This window comes from Melospiza georgiana, chromosome 1, assembly GCF_028018845.1.
Source record: "Melospiza georgiana isolate bMelGeo1 chromosome 1, bMelGeo1.pri, whole genome shotgun sequence".
Taxonomy (NCBI): Eukaryota; Metazoa; Chordata; class Aves; order Passeriformes; family Passerellidae; genus Melospiza; species Melospiza georgiana.
Genome location: NC_080430.1, coordinates 106213770 through 106233732, shown reverse-complemented (window position 1 = coordinate 106233732; position 19963 = coordinate 106213770). Strand labels below are relative to the sequence as shown.

General features: G+C 38.8%; 2 protein-coding genes across 6 annotated transcripts in view; one reads left to right on the top strand and one right to left on the bottom strand.

Moving 5' to 3' along the window:
• The window catches only part of METTL4 (methyltransferase 4, N6-adenosine), a 20008-nt gene extending 15372 nt beyond the window's left edge, over positions 1-4636 (bottom strand). For 4 of the 5 annotated variants that reach the window (XM_058038530.1, XM_058038547.1, XM_058038566.1 and 1 more), the window contains exons 1-3: positions 3816-3888; positions 1926-2440; positions 1154-1216 (exon numbers count right to left, since the gene is read on the bottom strand). In XM_058038530.1, the coding sequence (XP_057894513.1) occupies positions 1154-1216; positions 1926-2354 (492 nt within the window). In that variant the 5' untranslated portion in view covers positions 2355-2440; positions 3816-3888. Of the gene's footprint in view, positions 1-1153; positions 1217-1925; positions 2441-3815; positions 3889-4613 lie in introns of those variants that run through there. The other variant, XM_058038538.1, reaches the window with a different exon arrangement.
• On the top strand, positions 4564-19963 carry NDC80 (NDC80 kinetochore complex component). The gene is made up of 17 exons (XM_058038525.1): positions 4564-4638; positions 6269-6492; positions 7003-7089; positions 7842-7965; positions 8093-8265; positions 9454-9556; positions 10675-10764; positions 12021-12114; positions 13236-13342; positions 14158-14302; positions 14594-14799; positions 15987-16139; positions 16411-16500; positions 17295-17387; positions 18881-19011; positions 19385-19487; positions 19841-19963. Exons 2-17 carry the CDS (start codon positions 6392-6394, stop codon positions 19961-19963), a joined length of 1923 nt encoding a protein of 640 aa, XP_057894508.1. The 5' UTR covers positions 4564-4638; positions 6269-6391.

The window sequence follows — 19963 nt, the reverse complement described above, 5'->3', positions numbered from 1 at the left end:
TCACTTGCAAAAACAAAAAATTGTGGTTGTTTGGGTTTATTTTTGATGAGTCTACAGATATAAATAAGTGTCAAAATAATCTGGCTTAACTTGCAGAGGTATAACCTTTAATAACACAAATTTAGTAAAAACCCAATACTTTCTAATCTGTGAATGATAGAAGAGGCTAACTGGAGTCACTGATTTTTCTAAACTCTGTATTTTCCACATATTCACCAAATATCACCAAAGTTACACAAACCTCCAAGGCATCAAACTTCTTTTTTTAATTTCTTTCCTTATTCCTATTGTTGAATGATTTTACAGCTTATTCACAAAAATAATCACAGGACCTCTACACTGTATCAGCAAGTTTACACACGGACATATTTACTACAAGATTGTTGCCATATAAAAGAAAAAAGCGTAGTCATCTAAACGTAGTTCAAGCAGAAAAGATTTAAGCAAAAAGCCCAATATGATTAAACCTTTGTCAAAGGAAAGAAAGCAAGTGTAGCTCCTAGTTCAGGTTCACATTACTATTTGGGAAAGCAGTAAGAATACATCAAACATTACCTACAGACTGCATTTCTACAATTCACTACTATGTTTCAGTGTAATTCAGTTGCATCTTCGCCAGTACACAACTGACATAAGCATACAGACTTGAATTCAAATTCATTCATAATGTTTTAGTAGGACAATATAAAATGTTAGAGAAAGATGATTTTTTTTTTCAATGGCAGAATAAGATATTTTGAGGCACATTTGGTCACAAAGTGTTGAGTAACTCCAGCACAGTGTCCTGAAACACTGAAAACTTATCTTCAGAACAGGTTACACTGCCAATTTCAAATCAGCCAATTCCTAATCTTCAACTCTTCACAACACAATGTTCAGTTGTCTGTAACAGCACAAGTTACTTTGTGAATGCAGCTTCCAGGTCTTTCTAATGTCTCAGATGCAACTTCACATGTATCCACATAGAAGATCCATGCTGTAAACACAAATTCAAATGAGGACTGGAGAGATTGACCAGTCCTTTCCCTTTCCTTCTTTTCACCAGTGGAACAAGCTACCAAACCAGAATTTGTTGGCAACCATGCCCTTCACTCGGCACATGCCCAAAGTCAAGAAGCAGGTACTTGCAAAATATACATTTTTTCCAACTTACCTTTGAATGGTATTCCAAAGCATCCAGTTCACCTTGGTTGAACACACATTTCCTTTTACGTTTCTGCAGAATTAGCAAAAACCAACAACAAAATCCATATCATTCCACAATGAAATCAAAGGGAAAAAGACACCAAACATACCTGAATTACAAATTAACTCTAAAAGCAAAAGAAAGTTTCCTGTTTTTCTATCACAAGTACAAGTCAAATAAGCAAAAAGATCCGAAAATACCTAACCCGCTGCAGGCTTTCACAAGGTACATAGGCTTAAAGCTGTTTTAAATTATTCATGGCACTAGGATCTGAAGGCACCTAGTGCACAGTTTGTGCTTATGCCTCCGTTGGGCCCATACTAATTTCAGCTGCCAAGGGCAGTTTACCAATTAGAGAAAAAAATTAACTATGTCTTCATGATTACATTTATTGGCTTAGACAAGTGACTCTTATTTTCTTTTGTCCATATGGAACAGTACTAAACAACAATGAAAGTAAATTCATACTGTCCTTCCCAGCTTGCTAATCTGCACAATCTCAACAGCTACCACAGCTTCAGACTGTGTACCTGACCACAACCAGTGTCAAGAGATTTCTGGAGCAATCCACTGCTTATGAGACACAGAATGCACATTACTGACATGAGGGACACAGGAATATTCTCAAAAGTTCCCACTCTTCTACACTACCTAAAAAGACTTGGGTATGCAAAACCATATTAGCAGTATATTATTTATCAAGGGATTACTGTAATTTACTGTGTTACAGATAACATACCTTCCTAGCAGTGGCAAGAGAATCTCCAGTGTCACTCTTTGCTCCTTCTTGGTATTCCTCTCTGCTGCTGTTGGCCTTTATTTCTGTCAGACTCACCTCAGGGCATCCCTGACACAGCTGCTCCTCAGGAGCTGCAGCTATATGGGGCTTAGAAACATCAAAGAACTCCTCCCGAAACACATATCTCATTTTTGCTCTTTTACCTTCTGTTTCTATGGCATTTCCAGGACAGTAAGAAGGACCGTTGGTTGATGAAGGGGTGGTAGCAAAAGCAGAAATACTGTGACAGTCTTCAGTAGATGTGGCAGAAGCATTGGGAGTGCCACCACCAGGCTGTGCAAAGGAGTCACAGATCTCATAGCCACACTGGTTGATGAAAGAGAGATGGTCCACAAGCCATCCCACTGCCAGACGATGTACGATGGACATCGTAAGTCCCCTTTTCAGGACGAAAAATCAGCTCCCTGAAACCATGGCCTTCATCAACCATTTGCCCTTCCTGGAGCAACCTCCTCCTGTGGGAATTTTTATAAGAATTCACTTTACAGAATTATCACTGTTTAATAAATTAGCACCTGCCTTCTCACAGACATTTCCATGCCCACACAGGGCACACTGCTGAAACTCCTGACTTCAGCTGCTTTCCCCATTATGTTCATCCCTATACCACTATATTTTTATACCAGCTAAATTTTACACAACTTTTTTATACTTTTATACGGCATGCACTTACTCTTTTTAACAAGTCAGAAAACAGCCCTATGACCCACCAATTAAGTCTAACACTATGTGGTATGTCTGTATATCTACACACTGCATATACACCACCTATACATGCATTTACACTACATGACTTTACTATATATGTTACACACATGCTATGTAGATTACATATATACTATTTATATGCACATGCTATATATACACACATATGCTATATATATTCACACATGTGAAAAATGCCAATCACTTGCTTATAAAATTTTTTAAGTTTAATAGTAATAAAAATGGTTATAAAAATAGCAATATAATTAGAGTAATAATTATTTGGACAATTTGGATTAGGACAATATGAGACAATAGAAACAAAGAGTTACGGATGTCCGGGTACCTTTTTCTGGGCAGCATAAGCCCAAAAAAGGACAGCCATTAATGAAGGATTAACCCCTAAAAACAATAACCTGTTGCATATTCATACACCTCATACATGACAAATAAATTCCATTCAAACACAGGATTCTGTCTGGTCAGTGTCAGCTTCTTCCTCTCAACCCTAACTGGCATCTTTATGGCTGAGTGAGGAGGGAAGAAGTTAGAGAATTTATTGCTCTCTTATCAGGAGAAACTTTCTCTGAAAGATTTAGGTGTCCTGTGGCTTGCTATCTCGCTGCGAGTCCTTTCTTTAAAAAAATATCTTACATAGCATAGTTTCTAGTTTAACATTTTGTTATAACCTAAAACTACATTTAACACACTACTCAAGAAAATTAATACAGCATCACTTTCTAACATAAGACATATAATATTCATTTTAATATTTGCGAAAAGCCAATCATAAAATACTCATTTTCACACACATAAACACACACATATATGCACATATACACACTATAGTTATATATACGTGCATACACTGTATCTACACACACATACAAATATACATACGTATACATATAGAGACATATATCACTGTGACAGCACCCGGGAGCAGTAACATACGCACAAGGGCAGGGGCAGCCGCGGCCCCAGCGCTGCTGAGGCCGGGCGCCGACTCCCATCCCCGCGGGCTCACAGGGACCGAGAGCTCGGGCTCTTCCCTAGGAAAACTCTCGGCGGCCGGAGAAAAACCCGGGGCTCGCCGTGGCCCGGCAGCGCCTGTCAGACACTAACCGTGGGCACATCCACGTCGCCGTACGGCCATGGCCCTTCCCCGAGCCTTTCCGGCGGTGGAGCCTCCGCCTCTGTTTCCCTCGCTCCTCCTCGCCTCTGTTTCCCCCGCTCCTCCTCGCCTCTGTTTCCCCCGCTCCTCCTCCTCTCTGTTTCCCCCGCTCCTCCTCCTCTCTGTTTATCTGTTTCCCCCGCTCCTCCTCCTCTCTGTTTATCTGTTTCCCCCGCTCCTCCTCCGCTCCGTTTCCCCCGCCCCTGGTCCCCGCCCGCGGCGCTGCCCGGCCCGCGGCCCCGCCGTGACGCAGTTCCGTGTGACGCCTGGGCCACATCCGGGCGGGCGGATTTGAAATTGCGAGGCGGCGGCGGCAGTGGCGGTAACGGCAGGGCGGGGAGCACCCACACCCACACCCACACCCACACCCACACCCACACCCACACCCACACCCACACCCACACCCACACCCACACCCACACCCACACCCACACCCACACCCACACGGCTTCACCCACTGGGTCAAGTGTCTGTGCGGCGGCAGTGAGTCCCGGGCTCCCCCGCTCCTCCTCCGCTCCGTTTCCCCCGCTCCTCCTCCGCTCCGTGTCCCCCGCCCCTGGTCCCCGCCCGCGGCGCTGCCCGGCCCGCGGCCCCGCCGTGACGCAGTTCCGTGTGACGCCTGGGCCACGTCCGGGCGGGCGGATTTGAAATTGCGAGGAGGCGGCGGCGGCAGTGGCGGTAACGGCAGGGCGGGGAGTGAGGGGCAGCGGCAGCAGCACCAACGCCAACACCCTCACGCCTTCACCCACTGGGACAAGTGTCCGTGCGGCGGCGGTGAGTCCCGGGCTGCGGGCTCGCTGCTGAGTCCCCTCGGTCGCCTTCGGTACGGTTTAGACGCGCTCTCACGGCGAGCGGGTGGAGCTGCGCCCAGCTTTGCCGCGCTCTACGCTTTCTTGGTTTTTTCTTGCTGGCATGTTGGCTCTGGCAATCTGCTCTTAAATCTCTGCTCTTTCAGAGTCCTACCTTTTGTCAGCAGCAGTGTGGTCAGCAGGACCAGGGCAGTGACAGAGCCCTGTACGCGGCACTGGTGAGGCCGCACCTCCAGCGCTGCGGCCACTTCTGGGCCCGCAATTCATTGAGGGCCTGGAGCGTGTCCAGAGGAGGGCACCGGAGCTGGGGAAGGGTCTGTAGCACAAGTCTCGTAAGGAGCGGCTGTGGGAGCTGAGGGTGTTTAGCCTGGAGAAAAGGAGGCTCTGAGGAGTCTCATCACTCTGGCACTACCTGAGTGGTTCCAGAGAAAGCAGGCTGTAGCCAGGTGGGGGTCGGCCTCTTCTCCCAGGCAATAAGTGAGAGGACACGGTGTCAAACTGCACCAGGCTTTGGTGGGGCAATTGGAGGAATTCCTCCACAGAGAAGGCGATTATACACTGGAATAGACTGCTGTCGTGAATGAGTGTGTTAAGCTTGCTCAAACAACCACCACACCTGCCCAGCATGGTGGTGGAGTCAGTGTCCCTGGAGCTGTTTAAGGAAAGGCTGGATGTGGCACTTGGTGCCATGGCCTAGCTTACAAGGTGGTGTTTGGTCATAAGTTGGACTTGATGATCTTGCAGGTCTTTTCCAGCCTAATTGATTCTGTTATTCTAGAAGCTAATTGCTTGCTATGATTGTGAAAATTCATTCTCTCTGTGGCTGGTCCCAGCTAAAGTAATGGAATAATGCAGATTCTTCCCCAGGCACAGTGAGAAATGCTGCCCTATGAATTGAGCTTGAGCTAAATTTCTGTTGTGGTTTGTGAGCAGTGGAACTGGAAGCAAAATGAAGCAACAGTTTATATTAATGTGTTTTGGTAACATCTGTAGGAAGAGGGAGTTTTTATTAGTTATAATTCAGTCATTTAAGCCCATCCCACAAATAAAGTAGAACCTCTGTAGAGGGCAGAAGCAGGCAATTTTTGTGACTTAATGTTTTGTGAGTTCTGTTTACTTCAAATTCCCCCTTAATGCCACAGTGGGGATAATGGTCTTAATATTCCAATTTGATTTATATTCTGCATGCATATTCTGAAGAGAGCCATAATATTATCTCAGAATAGGTTTTCCAGTTATTGTGCTATAATACTGGGAGATCAGTTGCAGAGGAATGGGTGGGCTCAGAACTAGAAGCTCAGGAGCTGATGCACAGCAAAGTGCTGTAAGCAGTACTTGTGTACTCATGGTAGTGTGGCCTTTTTCCCAGTGGACTGAAATGAAAAATTTCTCAAGCTCTTTTGCTTTTGGGACCTGTAGGTCTGAAATGACCAAATAAAAAGAAAGGCAAAACAGTAGGTTTGGAAGAAACACTAACACTTTTTATCAATAAAATGGTTGATTTAAAGGGCTGTGGCTGGTCTTATATATTTGTGGAGTCTAACACAATTTTTTTTCTTTCTTCTTTTTTTTTTTTTTTTTGGTCCAATGTACAGGTCTACTTGTTTATTCTGAGTCTTTGGAAAATCATTGTGGCATTTAGAAAAGAAAATACCCTTAGGTCCTGGATTTTCTGATACTGCTGGAATACTGAGGGATTGTGGTTTACAGCAGTCACAATGAGGCGAAGCTCAAGTACTGCTGGAAGCAGCGGTCGACAATCTATGATGGCACTGAGAGTGCAGGACACCAACAAGATGGGTCTTCAGACACCTCAGATGTAAGTCTGGCTGGTCATGTTGCTAAAGATAAGTATATAAAACTAATTCTGAAGAGATTTATCATAGTGTGTTTGAGTGTGAGTAGCAACTGAGGGGAAAAAAATAAGACAGTGAGAAGAAAGCTCCCTACAACCAAGGGTGTTTGCGCATGTGCTCCAGTTTTTCAAAAATACTTGCTTTAACCTTTCTGTGTACTTGTGTCATGTTTCAAATAGTAACACTTTGTTACATGTTTCTGAGGAGATAGCTGGATGCATCAGTTAACCTTTCTAAGATGTTTGGGGGATGAAGGTGCTTAGGAATATATGAGTGTTTGTATCACTCTAGTATGAGCTATGTATGGTCTATGCTGGGGTCTATTCCTATGTCTATTCCTTTTAAATATTCCTTAAATATTGTAGATTTTTTTTACAATCTTGTACTATAATAAAAGTACTATAGGAGCTACTTACTATAGCTCTTGTATGAATTGGTAGAAGTAGTCACTTGAATCTTTTTCTGCTCCTCAGGAAGGACAGAAGCGCCTTTGGGAAGCTGAGCATGACCAAACCTACATCTGGAGCTTCAGAAAGAAAAGTCAGCTGTTTTGGGAACAGGTATGGATAGCTTTTGTTGTCTGCACTGTGCATTAAAACGAAAATGGTCTTCTAATTTTGGTATTTTTCTTTCTTGACAGATTTTCACTATAGGGAATAATGGATCTGAGGCAAGCAGACCTACAGGTCTGCCTTCCTCCAGTCCTTGATCACTAAACAATAATGCTGTGGAGCAGGAATTGCTTTGGGAGCTTTATTTTTTTTTCTTTTGGGAATGATGTGCACTGCAGACCTTAAGAGTATCTCAATACATTTTCTTGTTTAAGCAAGAATGACATCTGAAGCATACTCTGCATTAGTTTCCTCTCTCTAAGATACAAACTTTCCAAAACTCTATAATCTTTCTCCTTAGCTCATGACTTTCTGTTATGGGTATCTTCTTGATAGTACCCCATTGTTGCAGGGGTTATTCCTTTTAAATATTCCTTAAATATTTTTAGAGTTTATTTACAGTCATCAACATTATTTTTTTTTATCTTTGGGGTATTTTTCTGCTCTCTAAAAGTTTATTTATTTCAATAAAATGAAGAAAGTATTCATCTAGGATGCAGTAATCTTTGTTGTACTTATGGCATTGTGACTTCCAGGTTGATGATATTTTTCCAATGACCTTAAACAAAGAGAAAACTTCAAGTATCATTTTGTATAACAAATGCAAAGAAAACATAAAGCTAGGCGTTATGACTTAAACATGAAGAGAGTTCTTCTTTCTATGTGTTGTGACAAGACCTGTATTTATTGTCTGTCCCTAGAGCGAGTGGGGCTGGAGGGTCACGCAGCAGCCAGTACGGTGTGTTTGGGACAGAAAAGATAAAGGATCCCAGGCCCCTTCATGACAAGACATTCATCCAACAATGTATCAAAAAGCTTTGTGAGGTAACATATTAACTTGTTCTGCACGTATGTTATGTGGTGTAAAATGTGCTAGTCAAAATGGTTATTTCCCTTGGTTTCAACTATAAATTTTATTTAGTGACTGGTATTCCGTGTTTCTTTTGCACAGTTCCTTGTTGAGAATGCTTATGCCCACAATGTTTCCATGAAATCACTACAATCTCCATCAGTTAAGGACTTTTTAAAGATCTTCACCTTTATCTACAAATTCCTCTGCCCTTCTTATGAACTGCCTGACTCAAAATTTGAAGAGGAAATTCCCAAAGTTTTTAAAGACCTTGGGTAAGATGATTATTGTTAGTCTCCTGGACTGAATAGATATGCTATGGCTAGAAATTTAAAAGCTAAGAATTCTGCATTGATAGTTGGGGGGAATGGATAGGTTTATTTATTCAGATGAGACTCTAAAAGTGCAATGTTGTGATTGTTTTGTTTCACTTTTGTTTAACTCTATGTTTACTCTCTGATTTTCAGCATCTGCTATACATTTTATATTTGAATTTACAGAACTATAAGCTCTGGGAATCTTGCTTTGTCATGTAAAATTTAATTGATTATTTGTATAGAACTTTGGAGGACAAGGCACAATTTTCTTTTACAGACCTTTCTGTTCATTTTGTTAGAATCTAGGAACTAAAATTTCCAGAATTTTGGATCAAGACAATTTAATTTTAGTTTAAACAAATTTAATTTAGTTTAAAATATGTTTTCCTGCAATTTTTCTCATTCTACTTTCAAAGCAGAATGTGGAAATAACAAAATTACTGTTGAGGGGAGAAAAACACTAAGCAGCTGAGTGGTTTATTGCTGAATTTGTTCAGTGTTTGAAATCATTAATGCCCCAACACTGTCTTGGAAAGAAAATCCTCTGCCTCTTGATAACTGTGAATTTTCAGTCTCATTAAAAAAAAAAGGGAATGTATACCCATGATGATGTCAGAGTGCCAGGGCTCCTTAAATGTAGGTGCAAATCTTTTTTGTACACTTCTCAGCATTTTAATAAAGCTTTGTTTAAATCTATAACGTTTGAAACTGCTGATATAGCTTAAAATGTTGAAAAGGATTACACTCTGCTGCACCAAGGGTGTAATTCTGGATAAAATGACTAATTCTGACAAGTCACTTGAAGTTTTGGGAGTTCAAGGAGCATCTGGATGACACTCTTGATCATATGGTTTAGTTGTAGGCAGTCCTATGAGGAGCAGGGAGTTGGATTTGTAGATCCTTACAGGTCCCTTTCAAGCCATGTTATTCTATGAGTTGCAAAATGAGAAACCCGTGATAATTGAATAAAATCGTACTGTAAGAACTCAACTAATTTCCTTTGAAGTACAGTAGAATTGAGTTTGCTCTTCCTTCTGTGCTTTCATCTACATGGAAAAACATGCTGCTTTGTTTTCAAAATGTGCTGGTTTGTTTTCATTACTGTCTGCCACAGCTATTAAAAATGTATCCTCTTTGGCCATACAGGTACCCCTTTGCTCTGTCAAAAAGCTCCATGTACACTGTGGGAGCACCACACACCTGGCCTCAGATTGTGGCAGCTTTGTGTTGGTTAATTGATTGTGTCAAGGTAATGTTTGTCTTAAGATAAATATTTTTACTTTCCAGGCTGGAATGTTAGTTTCAATACAGATTTAGTACATATTTTCTACAAATCTCTTTGTTTAACATATATGTAAACATATATGTTCTTAGCTGTCATCTGGGAGCTGACCCTTGGCCTAATGTTTTGGTAACTTTTAAAGTGAGCTTTTCATGTTATATTATGATAGGGTTTTTTCTTTACATGTATGCACTGGATAAATTAATGTATAAGAGGAGGTGGCAAAATGCTGATCTGTACATACAATAAACGTGAGAAGTTAATGAGTATAATCACTGAATGGAACGTGTATCTCCAGTGCAAATGTTGTGACATCTGCCATTCTCTCCTAAATTTGAAATCTAAGGATGGAATTTTCAATTGAAATTATTGAAATGTCCTGTGATTCTGATACAGAGTTGTCACCCTGGTTTTTTAAGATTTTTCTAAGCCTTCTGATATTGACATTCTTGTAGTGAACTTTCCCACACTTTCTGTAAATAACTCATTGTTTTTCATTCCTTTATGGAGGAGGAGAGAGTTGATGGACTGTTGGTTTGACCTGTGGCATTGCAGAGGTGTCACTGTTACCTTCCAATCCACTGTCACTCTTGTAAAACTATAAATAGTGGAGTCAGAGAATAAAACTTCCCTTTTTTTCCCTTCACTTGAAAGCGGTGGTGTGCTTGTGTTCTTTCGTGTCGGGCAGCGACGCAGAGTGGCAAGTTTTCAGTTTGAGTGGGGTGTTTATTTAATTTTGGTTTTGTTTGGTTTTTTGGGTTTTTTTAGTAGTCCTAACAGTTGCTGCTGCCAACTCAGGACTGAGCAAAATTTGGCATCTGTGAAAGAAGTTGACCACTGCTGAATTGAGCACCCAGGAAAACCCTGTCCTTTTCTGCTCAAAAGACACAAGACAATTTGGCAGTGTTGACTGTCTAGTTCATGCCTCTTTACCTGTGTGTTTAGTCAATTCAACACAGGTTCATTCCAGCCTGCTTGCTGAAATCCTAATCCAGTGTTACTCTGCTTCTTTTCACGAAAACCAACATGGAAACTAATGGATGTCTTCATATTTGCTCTTTGTTGTGTGCACCTCTGTTTTTCAGCTGTACAATGCGATCAGGGAAAATGCACCATCGTTCGATGACAGACAGAGCTGGGGAGGAGAGACAGATGATGGAATTGTACATAATAAGGTACCATAAAAAGGAAATTAGTATCAGAATTGCTTAACTGGATTTTGCCATGTGCTGTAACAACACAATTTAATTACAGTTTAGATTGCTGGGTCATGTATTTATAGATTCTGTTCCCTTTTATATTCACAATGCTTTCTAGGAGGTAGAGTAGCATTGTATTAAAAACCTGATCAACTATTTCCTGAGCATGTATCATGATCAGTCTATTGGTGTAGACTGGGTATTAAACAAAATATTCTCTTTATTTTATATTCACCTTATTCTACAAGTAGATACTGTTCTCCTTTGTAGAGAAAGGGCACCATTATGCTTTTTATTGTTTAAGTAGTTTCTGATGTATTTTCCTTTAGCACTCAAGACTTCTGAGGTTAACTGCAGTGCAGTGTAAAGAAAGTGACTTAATTCTAAATATAGTGACTTGTGCCAATTTACTATATAAAAATTGGTAGTAAAGTTTTATTTCTGAGCCACAAAATAGGGTGGCAGTATAATTCGAGCTCTTAATCCAACAGCTTGCTTTCTTTTTAATTTATCATGGATTATTAGTACTACTCAGATTTAACTGAGTGTTAAATCACAGCAGGTGTTTGGAGAGGGTTGCATTATAAGCTAAAACATTTAATTAGAAATTGCAAAAATCAAGTAAAATCATAATTTTGGACTAAGGTTACAACATGATGGTTGGCAAGTAACAATGCTTTTAAACTAAATACATTCTTCTGCATTGGCACTTAGGCATATATATAGATACAAAATTCACAATACTGATGTAATTGCTTCTGAAGCATCTGTGACTTAGTGTCTAGCAAACTCTTTTTGGGTAACCTTTCTTTAATTCTAGATAAGAGTACTTTGAGATCTGCAGATCTGAATTTTAATGATCATATTTATAGAAAAGGTCTGTTAAACAGACCTGCAGTTTCCATAAACTAGCCTGAGAGAATCATATGCATCAAGACGAACAATTCTTAAATATTCTACCTACAATCTTATTTAATATCTTTGTTAAAAATACATTATTTCCAGACCTTTCTTAGTGTGAATTATAGTTGTCTCCTTCTGCCTGAATATATAATCTGTTGACATTCTATGTTCAAAGGGAGGAAAAAAGTTTAATTTTACAAAAGTACAATCGAAGCTTTAAAGATATTTTTGGTGTCTGTTTAATTCCACTGATTGAGTAGCTTTAGACTATTCAGATATTTTATAGGTCTTGGAATTGTTGAAATGAAAGATTTTTAAATTGTTTTCAGCTTTTCATGGACTACTGTGTGAAGTGCTATGATCTTTTCATGAAAGGGAGAGATACCTTTGAAGAGTTGGATGCTGAAGTGCAGTCAAAATTAAGTAAGTTTTCAAATTTTAAGTATTCAATTGTGTTACTGGTTTCTTTTCTCCTATCATCAGTTTGTTCAGTTTACGAGTGAAAGTGATCTAAGAGTCTGAAACACCTAAGTATGTTTCAGTTACTTCAACTTAATGCTCTCTTTTTTATGTGTATTTTTAGCAGTACGGATGGATAGGTCATGGTCTGCTATCAGCTGTAGCTGTGTCACATGATTTTTTTAATGTCTTTGTCACAGAAAACCAGTATACGATTCTTCAGATGTGAACTCCATCTATGCAGATGGCTCTTGTTTCTGTCTGGAAAAGCTAATAATTAAAAAAAAGAAAAATATTTTCAGAGGATGCACAGCTGACAAGAAAGTTCAACTTTTGCAGACTGCTTTCAGATCTTTCAAGAGTTCCAAACTCTATTGTGAGGGTTCTGTATGTGATTCAGCATGCACCTGTGTTTGTCTTCAGGGAGGTAGAAAATTATTAGGTTTTTTTGACTCACTCATTTCACCACCTGCAGAAATACAAACACGATGTGAGAAAAGGAAGAAAAACATTTCTTACTTTCTTTGCTCTCCTATGAGAAGCCAGACTAAGGGCCCTTTGTTTGCAAACTGGAGCCATCAGTTGGAGAGGAAACAAGATACCACACTGTTACTGGATATTGGGAAAAATAATCATCCCATTTTTTGGCAAAGCCAAATTAAGTTAGGGAAAAGATGCCTCGAGAAGCAAGGAAGTATATGGATAAGAAAGAGGTTGTTAAGTAAGTTTGATTTGTTCTAGCTTCACAAGGTAGTCCTGACTTGTAAACTCTCCTGTGGTGTGGGCTGTATGAGAGTTTGGAAACCCTTACCTCTTGGGAGTGACTTTGACATGAGAACTCTTTCTGACGTGAGGACTGAGAAACCCATTTCTCTTCTTGTTTGTTCTGGGGTTTTTGCCCGGTTACATTTTAATGAAAGGTTTTTCTGGTAAGTTTCTTGGTTGTTTTTAGTTATTTTTTTAGTGTAAAATAATTATCCAGATAATGGGTATTTACTGTGCTGAAGCTCAAGTTCAGATACTCAAAATAGGTGGTGATATTGAGATAAATTTGTAACTCCACTCTCTCTTCTGCTCTCCCACAGAGGATTTATTTAATGTAGATCCATTCCAGATGGAAAGTTTAGAAGCTGAGAACAAAAGACTTCAAGAAGAGATTGCAAGACTAGAAAAAGAAAAGGAAAGTGAGCCGGTTAGTAAATTGTGTCTGTTTTTATGGTGGAGTTGAATTTTATAATATCGACCATTTCTGAATGAAGATACTTATGATACATAACAAATGGAAAAATTTCAGTGCTTTGAGATTTTAATTAGGCCAGAATTTTACAGACTCTATACTATTAGAGAACAAGGCTTTTTTCTGTGGAATCTTCAGTAACTATTTGTTTGATAATGTGCAGGTATTTACAGGTAATAAGGTCTTATATTGACTGAAATATCAATAAAATACTTGAACCAAATTTTTTAATATAAATTTTAACATTATTTTTTTCAAGTGTGTTGGTATTCAAATATGAGGCATGGGATTCAGTGGTAACAAATATATTTTATGGAAAATACTTTGCTTGAAAAGCTGGATTCTGCTTTTAATACATCCTGAGTTTAAAAATGGGTTAGTGGCTGTGCAGGTGGCAAATTGAAATTCCTGCCAACTGTGAAAAATGTGCTGAGTTTATTCCTGGCTTTCTATGCCCCTGTTTCATCTGCCCTCCATGTGCTATTAGAGTTAAGTTGTGGACTACCTGTAGTAAGAATTGTCTAAAGCACTGTCTGATGCAAATGAGAGCCATAATGCTGAAATGCAAGAATCTTTTCAGCCTTCTTTGCTGTTATTTTAAAGGTGTCTTGACTGGACTTAGCTGTCACAGGGATAAAAAATTATTAAAGTTCTTTAGTTTTATATTTGTGCTATTGATATTGATCAATTACTCTACTGTCTTATCTGGAAAGTGAAGTCATTATTTTATATTTATCTAAGAGTGGTTGTTCTTTTCACCCATTTCCTAGGATCGTAGAGTAACGCTACGAAATGTGAAATCGTCTCTTCAAGCAGACGTACAGAAATACCAGGCTTATTTGGCTAATATGAAATCTCATATATCCATCCTTGATCAAAACCTGGAAAGTGTTAATGATGAAGTTGAGACAGCAGGTAAGGAGGACTTGATCACAGTCAGGACAGTGAAGCTAGAAATAGTCTTCAAATAATTGTAGTTCTTAGCTTGAGAGCAGAGCAAGGTACTTGGAGTAGCATGATGCTACAAATAAACTTTCCAGAATGGATTGCTAATAAAAATTTTTTGTCTAATAGTTCTCTGTACACTGGAGTAATGAAATGGTAATGTTATGTAATAACTGTCATTTACTCATAGAATACAGAGGTGAGGCTTATGTATATAGGCTGGTATTTTATGTCCATTTCACAAATGTTTTATATACTTAGGAGTAGAAGTAGAAGCCATGAAGCAGGAGAATGCCCGGCTCCAGCACATCTTAGATAACCAGAAGTACTCAGCTGCGGACATTGAGAGAATAAATCACGAGAGAAATGAGCTGCAGCAAACCATTAACAAGCTGAATAAGGAGCTGCAAGCAGAACGAGATCAGATGTGGAATGAAGAGATAAAATATGCTAGGAATAGAGACGCGGTATGTGAAAACCCCACAACACTCAGAGGTGGCTGCCAGTTTTCATAATGCAAGCTTAAAATTGGAGTCTTGATAACTTCTTTCCTAAATAATCTAACACCACCATACGTGTATCTAACCAGGCAAAACTGACAAGAATGGTCTCTGTTTACAGTATCTCTGAAAAATGTTGCGCTTTTTTCCCTTTTTCTGTTTTGCACTTAATGGAAATGTACTTTTTTCCTGCATCGTAAGAGATGTGTCTAGAATATGAAGCATGGTAAGCTGTCACTGCTGTAGCATTAAGAGCTTTGATAACATTAGCATGCCATTGCTTTGATAACACAAGAAATTACAGCCTAATGTTAATATTTCAGAGCAAGGAAGTAAGGCAAAACTAGTGAATTTGAATCAATAGCTTTGCATGCATTTAGGGCCTGATTAGTTCTTTGTGTAGCAGTTGTAACATCTTTCAAGGGCCAAGTTCAATCCCTTCAAACAGAATGAAAAGATATAGTCCTGTAAGTGATGGGATTTAAAAGCTTCTGCTTTGCCAACTGGAGAACTAAAGAAAAAATTTCAAATATGTTTGGTAGGGTCACCCTTTATCAAGCACTTTTATCAACTTAAATCCTCAGGTGCAGGTATGAAGCATATAAAACTGGAAAAAAAAAACCCTGGGTTCTTTAATGTTTGCATTTAATTAATTAGATTAATTAGAAATTAAAGCATTTAATAAGCTTTGTTTAAAGGCATGCTCAAGTTAGTTTGTTGTTAGGATGTGTGGCTGTGTAGCATTTCCTGTCAAAACTAATGAGAGAAGGCATATTGACCTTATAACTGATCATTTGTTTAGTATTATTTTCCAGCACGTTTTTAGTTCCCTATCAGCTAATTCTCAGAAACTTGAGGCAGGAAAAATTATGGCAGATGAATATGGAAAACCACAGGTGAAACCATTCAGTGTTCTCAGCCATAGACACTAAGAAACCTCAGTGTGCAAACTCTGAAAGAATCAGAAAACAGTACCTAATGCAGCAAACTGCTGTACTGGCATTGCATACAGCTCTTGAATACTGTGGGGTAGCAAGGAATTATGGCTAAAGAGAGCAACACAGGAACTTGTTTAAAGTACTATATGAATACTTCTTGCACAGCTTTTCACTTGTATCTCTTCTATGATTTGTGCCCTTTTCTCCTCTGAGCAGATTGAAATGCAACTGGCAGAGTATCATAAACTGGCTCGAAAGCTGAAATTAATTCCAGTAAGTGCTGAGAATTCCAAAGGCCACGACTTTAGGATTCAGTTTAATCCTGATTCAGGACTGAATTGCCTAGTCAAATACAGAACTCAGATCAAGGTAAGTAGAATCAACACTGAAGGCTTTAGATACCACTCACAAAAAAAATGTGTTTCTTTGGGAATGCTGGGAAGGCCTCTCAATCTCACAATGAAATGGCATTGAAAAGCTTGTGTGATGAGTCACCATAATGACATTGTAGTATGTGAAAGAGATTTGGTATTGGAGAATACAGTAGCCTAAAAGAATAAAAGGGAAAGATGTACTGGGGTGCATCTTGGTTCAAATTAGCAAATTGCATTTGTTCGATCTTCTTGTATACGTATTACAGGCTCCCCTCATGGAGATCATCAACGAGACTGAGGAAGAAATTAGTAAAGCCACTCAACGGAAAATTACTCTGGAAGATACTTTGGAACAGGTGAGTTAGTTAATGAAGATTAACACTAAGATACCAACCAATCCTCTGCCTCTTTCATTCAACTTTTTGCATAGTTTAAGTGTGATGTGTTGGGTTGGTTTCTTGAATTAGTTGGGGTTTTTCTGAGGACAAGTAGAGGGGGAGAAACTGTGAGAAAACTGCTTTTATTGTAATGGAACCTAAAAGTTTTTCTAAGAACTGAGGTCTTTGTTGGTTGAAATATCGTGTATTCCCTGAATTAAAGTTTATGTAGCTTACATATATTTGACCATAACCATTGGAAGTACTTGTTTCTAATAAGTTGCCCATTCTAGTTGATTGTGTGGCTTACCATCACTGACAAATTGTCATCAGGAAGATTTTTAGTGCTATTGGATTTGGGACAGATTGAAAGAAGGAGAATTTTATTTCCTCGTTCTTCTACCTTCTACCTGAGCATGGTGTTATGTGGTATGGAATGTCCTCTTGGCCAGCTGTCCTTGCTATGCACCTTCCCAGCCTCTTGCCTGTCCCTGCCCTACTCAGTGAGGGGCCCTGGGAAGCATAAAAAGCCTTGGAATGCTGTGCTAGCACTATTCAGCAGTAGCCAAAACTTTGGTGTGTTACCAACACTGTTTTAGCCCCTTATCCAAAACAAAGCATAACATAGGCTGCTATGAAGAAAGATAATGCCATCCCAGCCTAGCCTAGTTTAATTGTTTAACCTGTTTAACCAGGTGTGGTTTGTGATGGCATGGATTTATATGTTGGAATTCTTTTTGAACCATACTTCCTTGGTTATGTTTTCATCCTAGGTGAATGTAATGCTAGAGGACAAGAAACGCAGTGTGAAAATGCTGACAGAAGAAGCTGAAAATCTGGATGATCTTTACCAGCAGAAGCTTAAGGTAGAACTTCTTACACCTTGATGACAACTTATCCTTAATGATACCCTTATCCTTAATTTTTGTATTTTTCGATAAATTTTTGGGTTGCGTTTTTGTTTGGGCTTCTGCCTTTGCCTTCTTCCTTCCCTCTTAGAGGATTTTTTCATTCTTTTCAGAAAAGTGATTTGACTGCCACCTTAACTGAATCAATTTTCACTTTCTTGTAAGAGAATCTGGCATCATACTGTAGCAGATCCTGTAAATCATAAATTCCTGCATCCAGTAACAAAAGCAGCAACAATCATCTGACCTCAGGATGTCTCCGGGCATGTGCTTGAAGGAAATTTTAGGATTAACAGAACCTGTCTTGTCTAATCAATTTGTATATAATAAATACATTTACAGTTTTTAGTAAACATGTTTAATCAGCTTCTGTAAAAACTAAGGAAAACATTGACCAAAAGCATGTTAAATTGTTTTAATGATCTCAGACTGTTACTTCCTTTAGCTTCCTTTGCCAGCACGGGAGCAGTCCCTATTCTTTTCCCCACTTGCAGTTCAACAACAAAACATAACCCTCTCTGTTAACAACCGAGTGGCTATTTTGGTACCTCCCAATTTCTCTGACAACACTGCTTTAGTGGGGCCGTGGTGCCCTGCAGAAAAATGTTCTTTGAACTACGCCAATGCTTACCATATATGCTCCTGTAAATCCAAACTCCTGTGCTATAGCCATGAAACAGGGCTATTTCACTGCTAATACCTGCTGAGGCAGGTGTATATATTGGTATAAAAAGGCAATTAATTTAGTTTATATTTTTCAAAACCACATGACATTTAGCTTTTGATCTGTGCTCTTGCATATACTTTTCTCTAAAGTTAAGCTCATAAAATACACACTTGCCACCAGACACTTAGACATGTAATTCCTCTCCTAATTTTTAAAATGCTGTTTGTAAGTCTTAAGTATTAAAATTATTTTTGAAGGATGATGTTTCAGTAATTACCAAAATTGCATGTTGAGTTGATGTTTGGTTTTGTGGACTGTATAGCATCAACAGTGTCATTCTCCTAGAAGAGATGATTATTTGGAATAGTACTCTCTTTCAGACAAAAAAGAAAAGCTATTTTCTTACTCAAGTGTGGTTGTATTTTTTAACCTAGAAACAGTTGTTCATGATGTGCCATTTCTAAGCTATTTAGACTATCTAAACAACACTTTTTGAGCTTTAACTCTGAAGGGAAAGTAGCTGCAACACAGGCCTTTAAGTGTGGTTAAAGGAATAAAGAGATGGTTAGGCTTATTCTGGGATGGGGATGATACAGAAAACAGCTGAAACTTTAGGTTTGGGAGGGATATCCTTGGGGTTTTTTTCAGTTCTGAACTTGCAACTATTTGCGTGAATTTTGAATTCAAGTATTAGGATATAATCAGGTAAGTAGAAAGAAAAAAAGATCCAAATTATACCTGAGAGAGGCCTTTTTTTTTTTCTTCTCCTTCCTTATGACAACAGGAGATAGAAGAAGAAGACAAGAAATGTGCAAATGAACTGGAATCATTAAAGAAGCATAAACAGTTACTTGAGAGTGGTGTCTATGATGGGCTCAGTGAAGCTACAAATGAATTGCATGATCACCAAAGACAGTAAGGCTCCTAACTTCCATGTCTGCCTTGTTTATTTTGGTTTTTAAGGATAAAGATATTTTCTTGAATGTAACAAAGTTGTTTCAGCAGGTATCCATCTCAGCGTGTTAATTTCACAAGTTAACAACTGAAAGATATTTCTCCTCAACAGTCTTTTGCTAAAATATTTGTCTGCTGTATCAGAACTCCTGTTTTCCGCATAAGGGTTTTTCTTTAAGTTGAGCATTAATATATTGTAACTTGGTTCAAATTAATACTAATGGAAAAAAAAGTATGGCTAAACGTGATGATAAATCAGACTTGAAGTGATTGTTTTAAATGTCAGGAATTCTCTAATTATGGACACGACCATCTGAGTATCTTTACCTTTTAGATATCAAGTCGTTTTGCAAACAACAACAGAAGAGAAGCGAAAAATTGATGCGAACTTGAGTCGTCTTATAGAAACAGTTGCTACTCATATAGAATCTATAGTGGTAAGCTAAAATTTGATATTCAGAATTAAATCTCTCTAGAGACATTTGCAGTTAAACACTTGGAAATTAGAGCTTACTCTTTCTAAGGAAGTATCAGTTATTTAGCTGCTACTAAGTCTGCGGATTCTAGTTATATTTTCTGACAAAACCTTTGGTGTAAATAATCAGAATTGATTGTTAAGTTTCAGCAGTAACATCCTGTCAGGTTAAACCTGCTTCTGAGAGATGTCTTTCAGGAAAGTGTTTAACTGAAATCAGTTAACCTGTGCAATGACTGCTTAAAATGCTTTAGCAGAATCAGTAAAATACAGACCATGACAGAGCTAATAAAGCTTTCTGTACCTCTTTTCTAGAAATACCTTAATGAACAGAATGCAAAAATATACAGAGACGATGAAGAATTCATGCCTGAAGATCTATTGTCAAACTTGACCAGCATCCTAGACAATTATAAAAAGAAGGCTGAAAGTGTCTAA

What these genes read in the sequence shown, in the direction of transcription:
- NDC80 (XM_058038525.1), top strand. Translation starts at nt 6,392, where the DNA reads ATGAGGCGAAGCTCAAGTACTGCTGGAAGCAGCGGTCGACAATCTATG. An exon ending in GGTTAATTGATTGTGTCAAG is followed by an intron (nt 9,557 to 10,674) that starts GTAATGTTTGTC and finishes TCTGTTTTTCAG; the next exon opens with CTGTACAATGCGATCAGGGA. An exon ending in CTCATATAGAATCTATAGTG is followed by an intron (nt 19,488 to 19,840) that starts GTAAGCTAAAAT and finishes CCTCTTTTCTAG; the next exon opens with AAATACCTTAATGAACAGAA.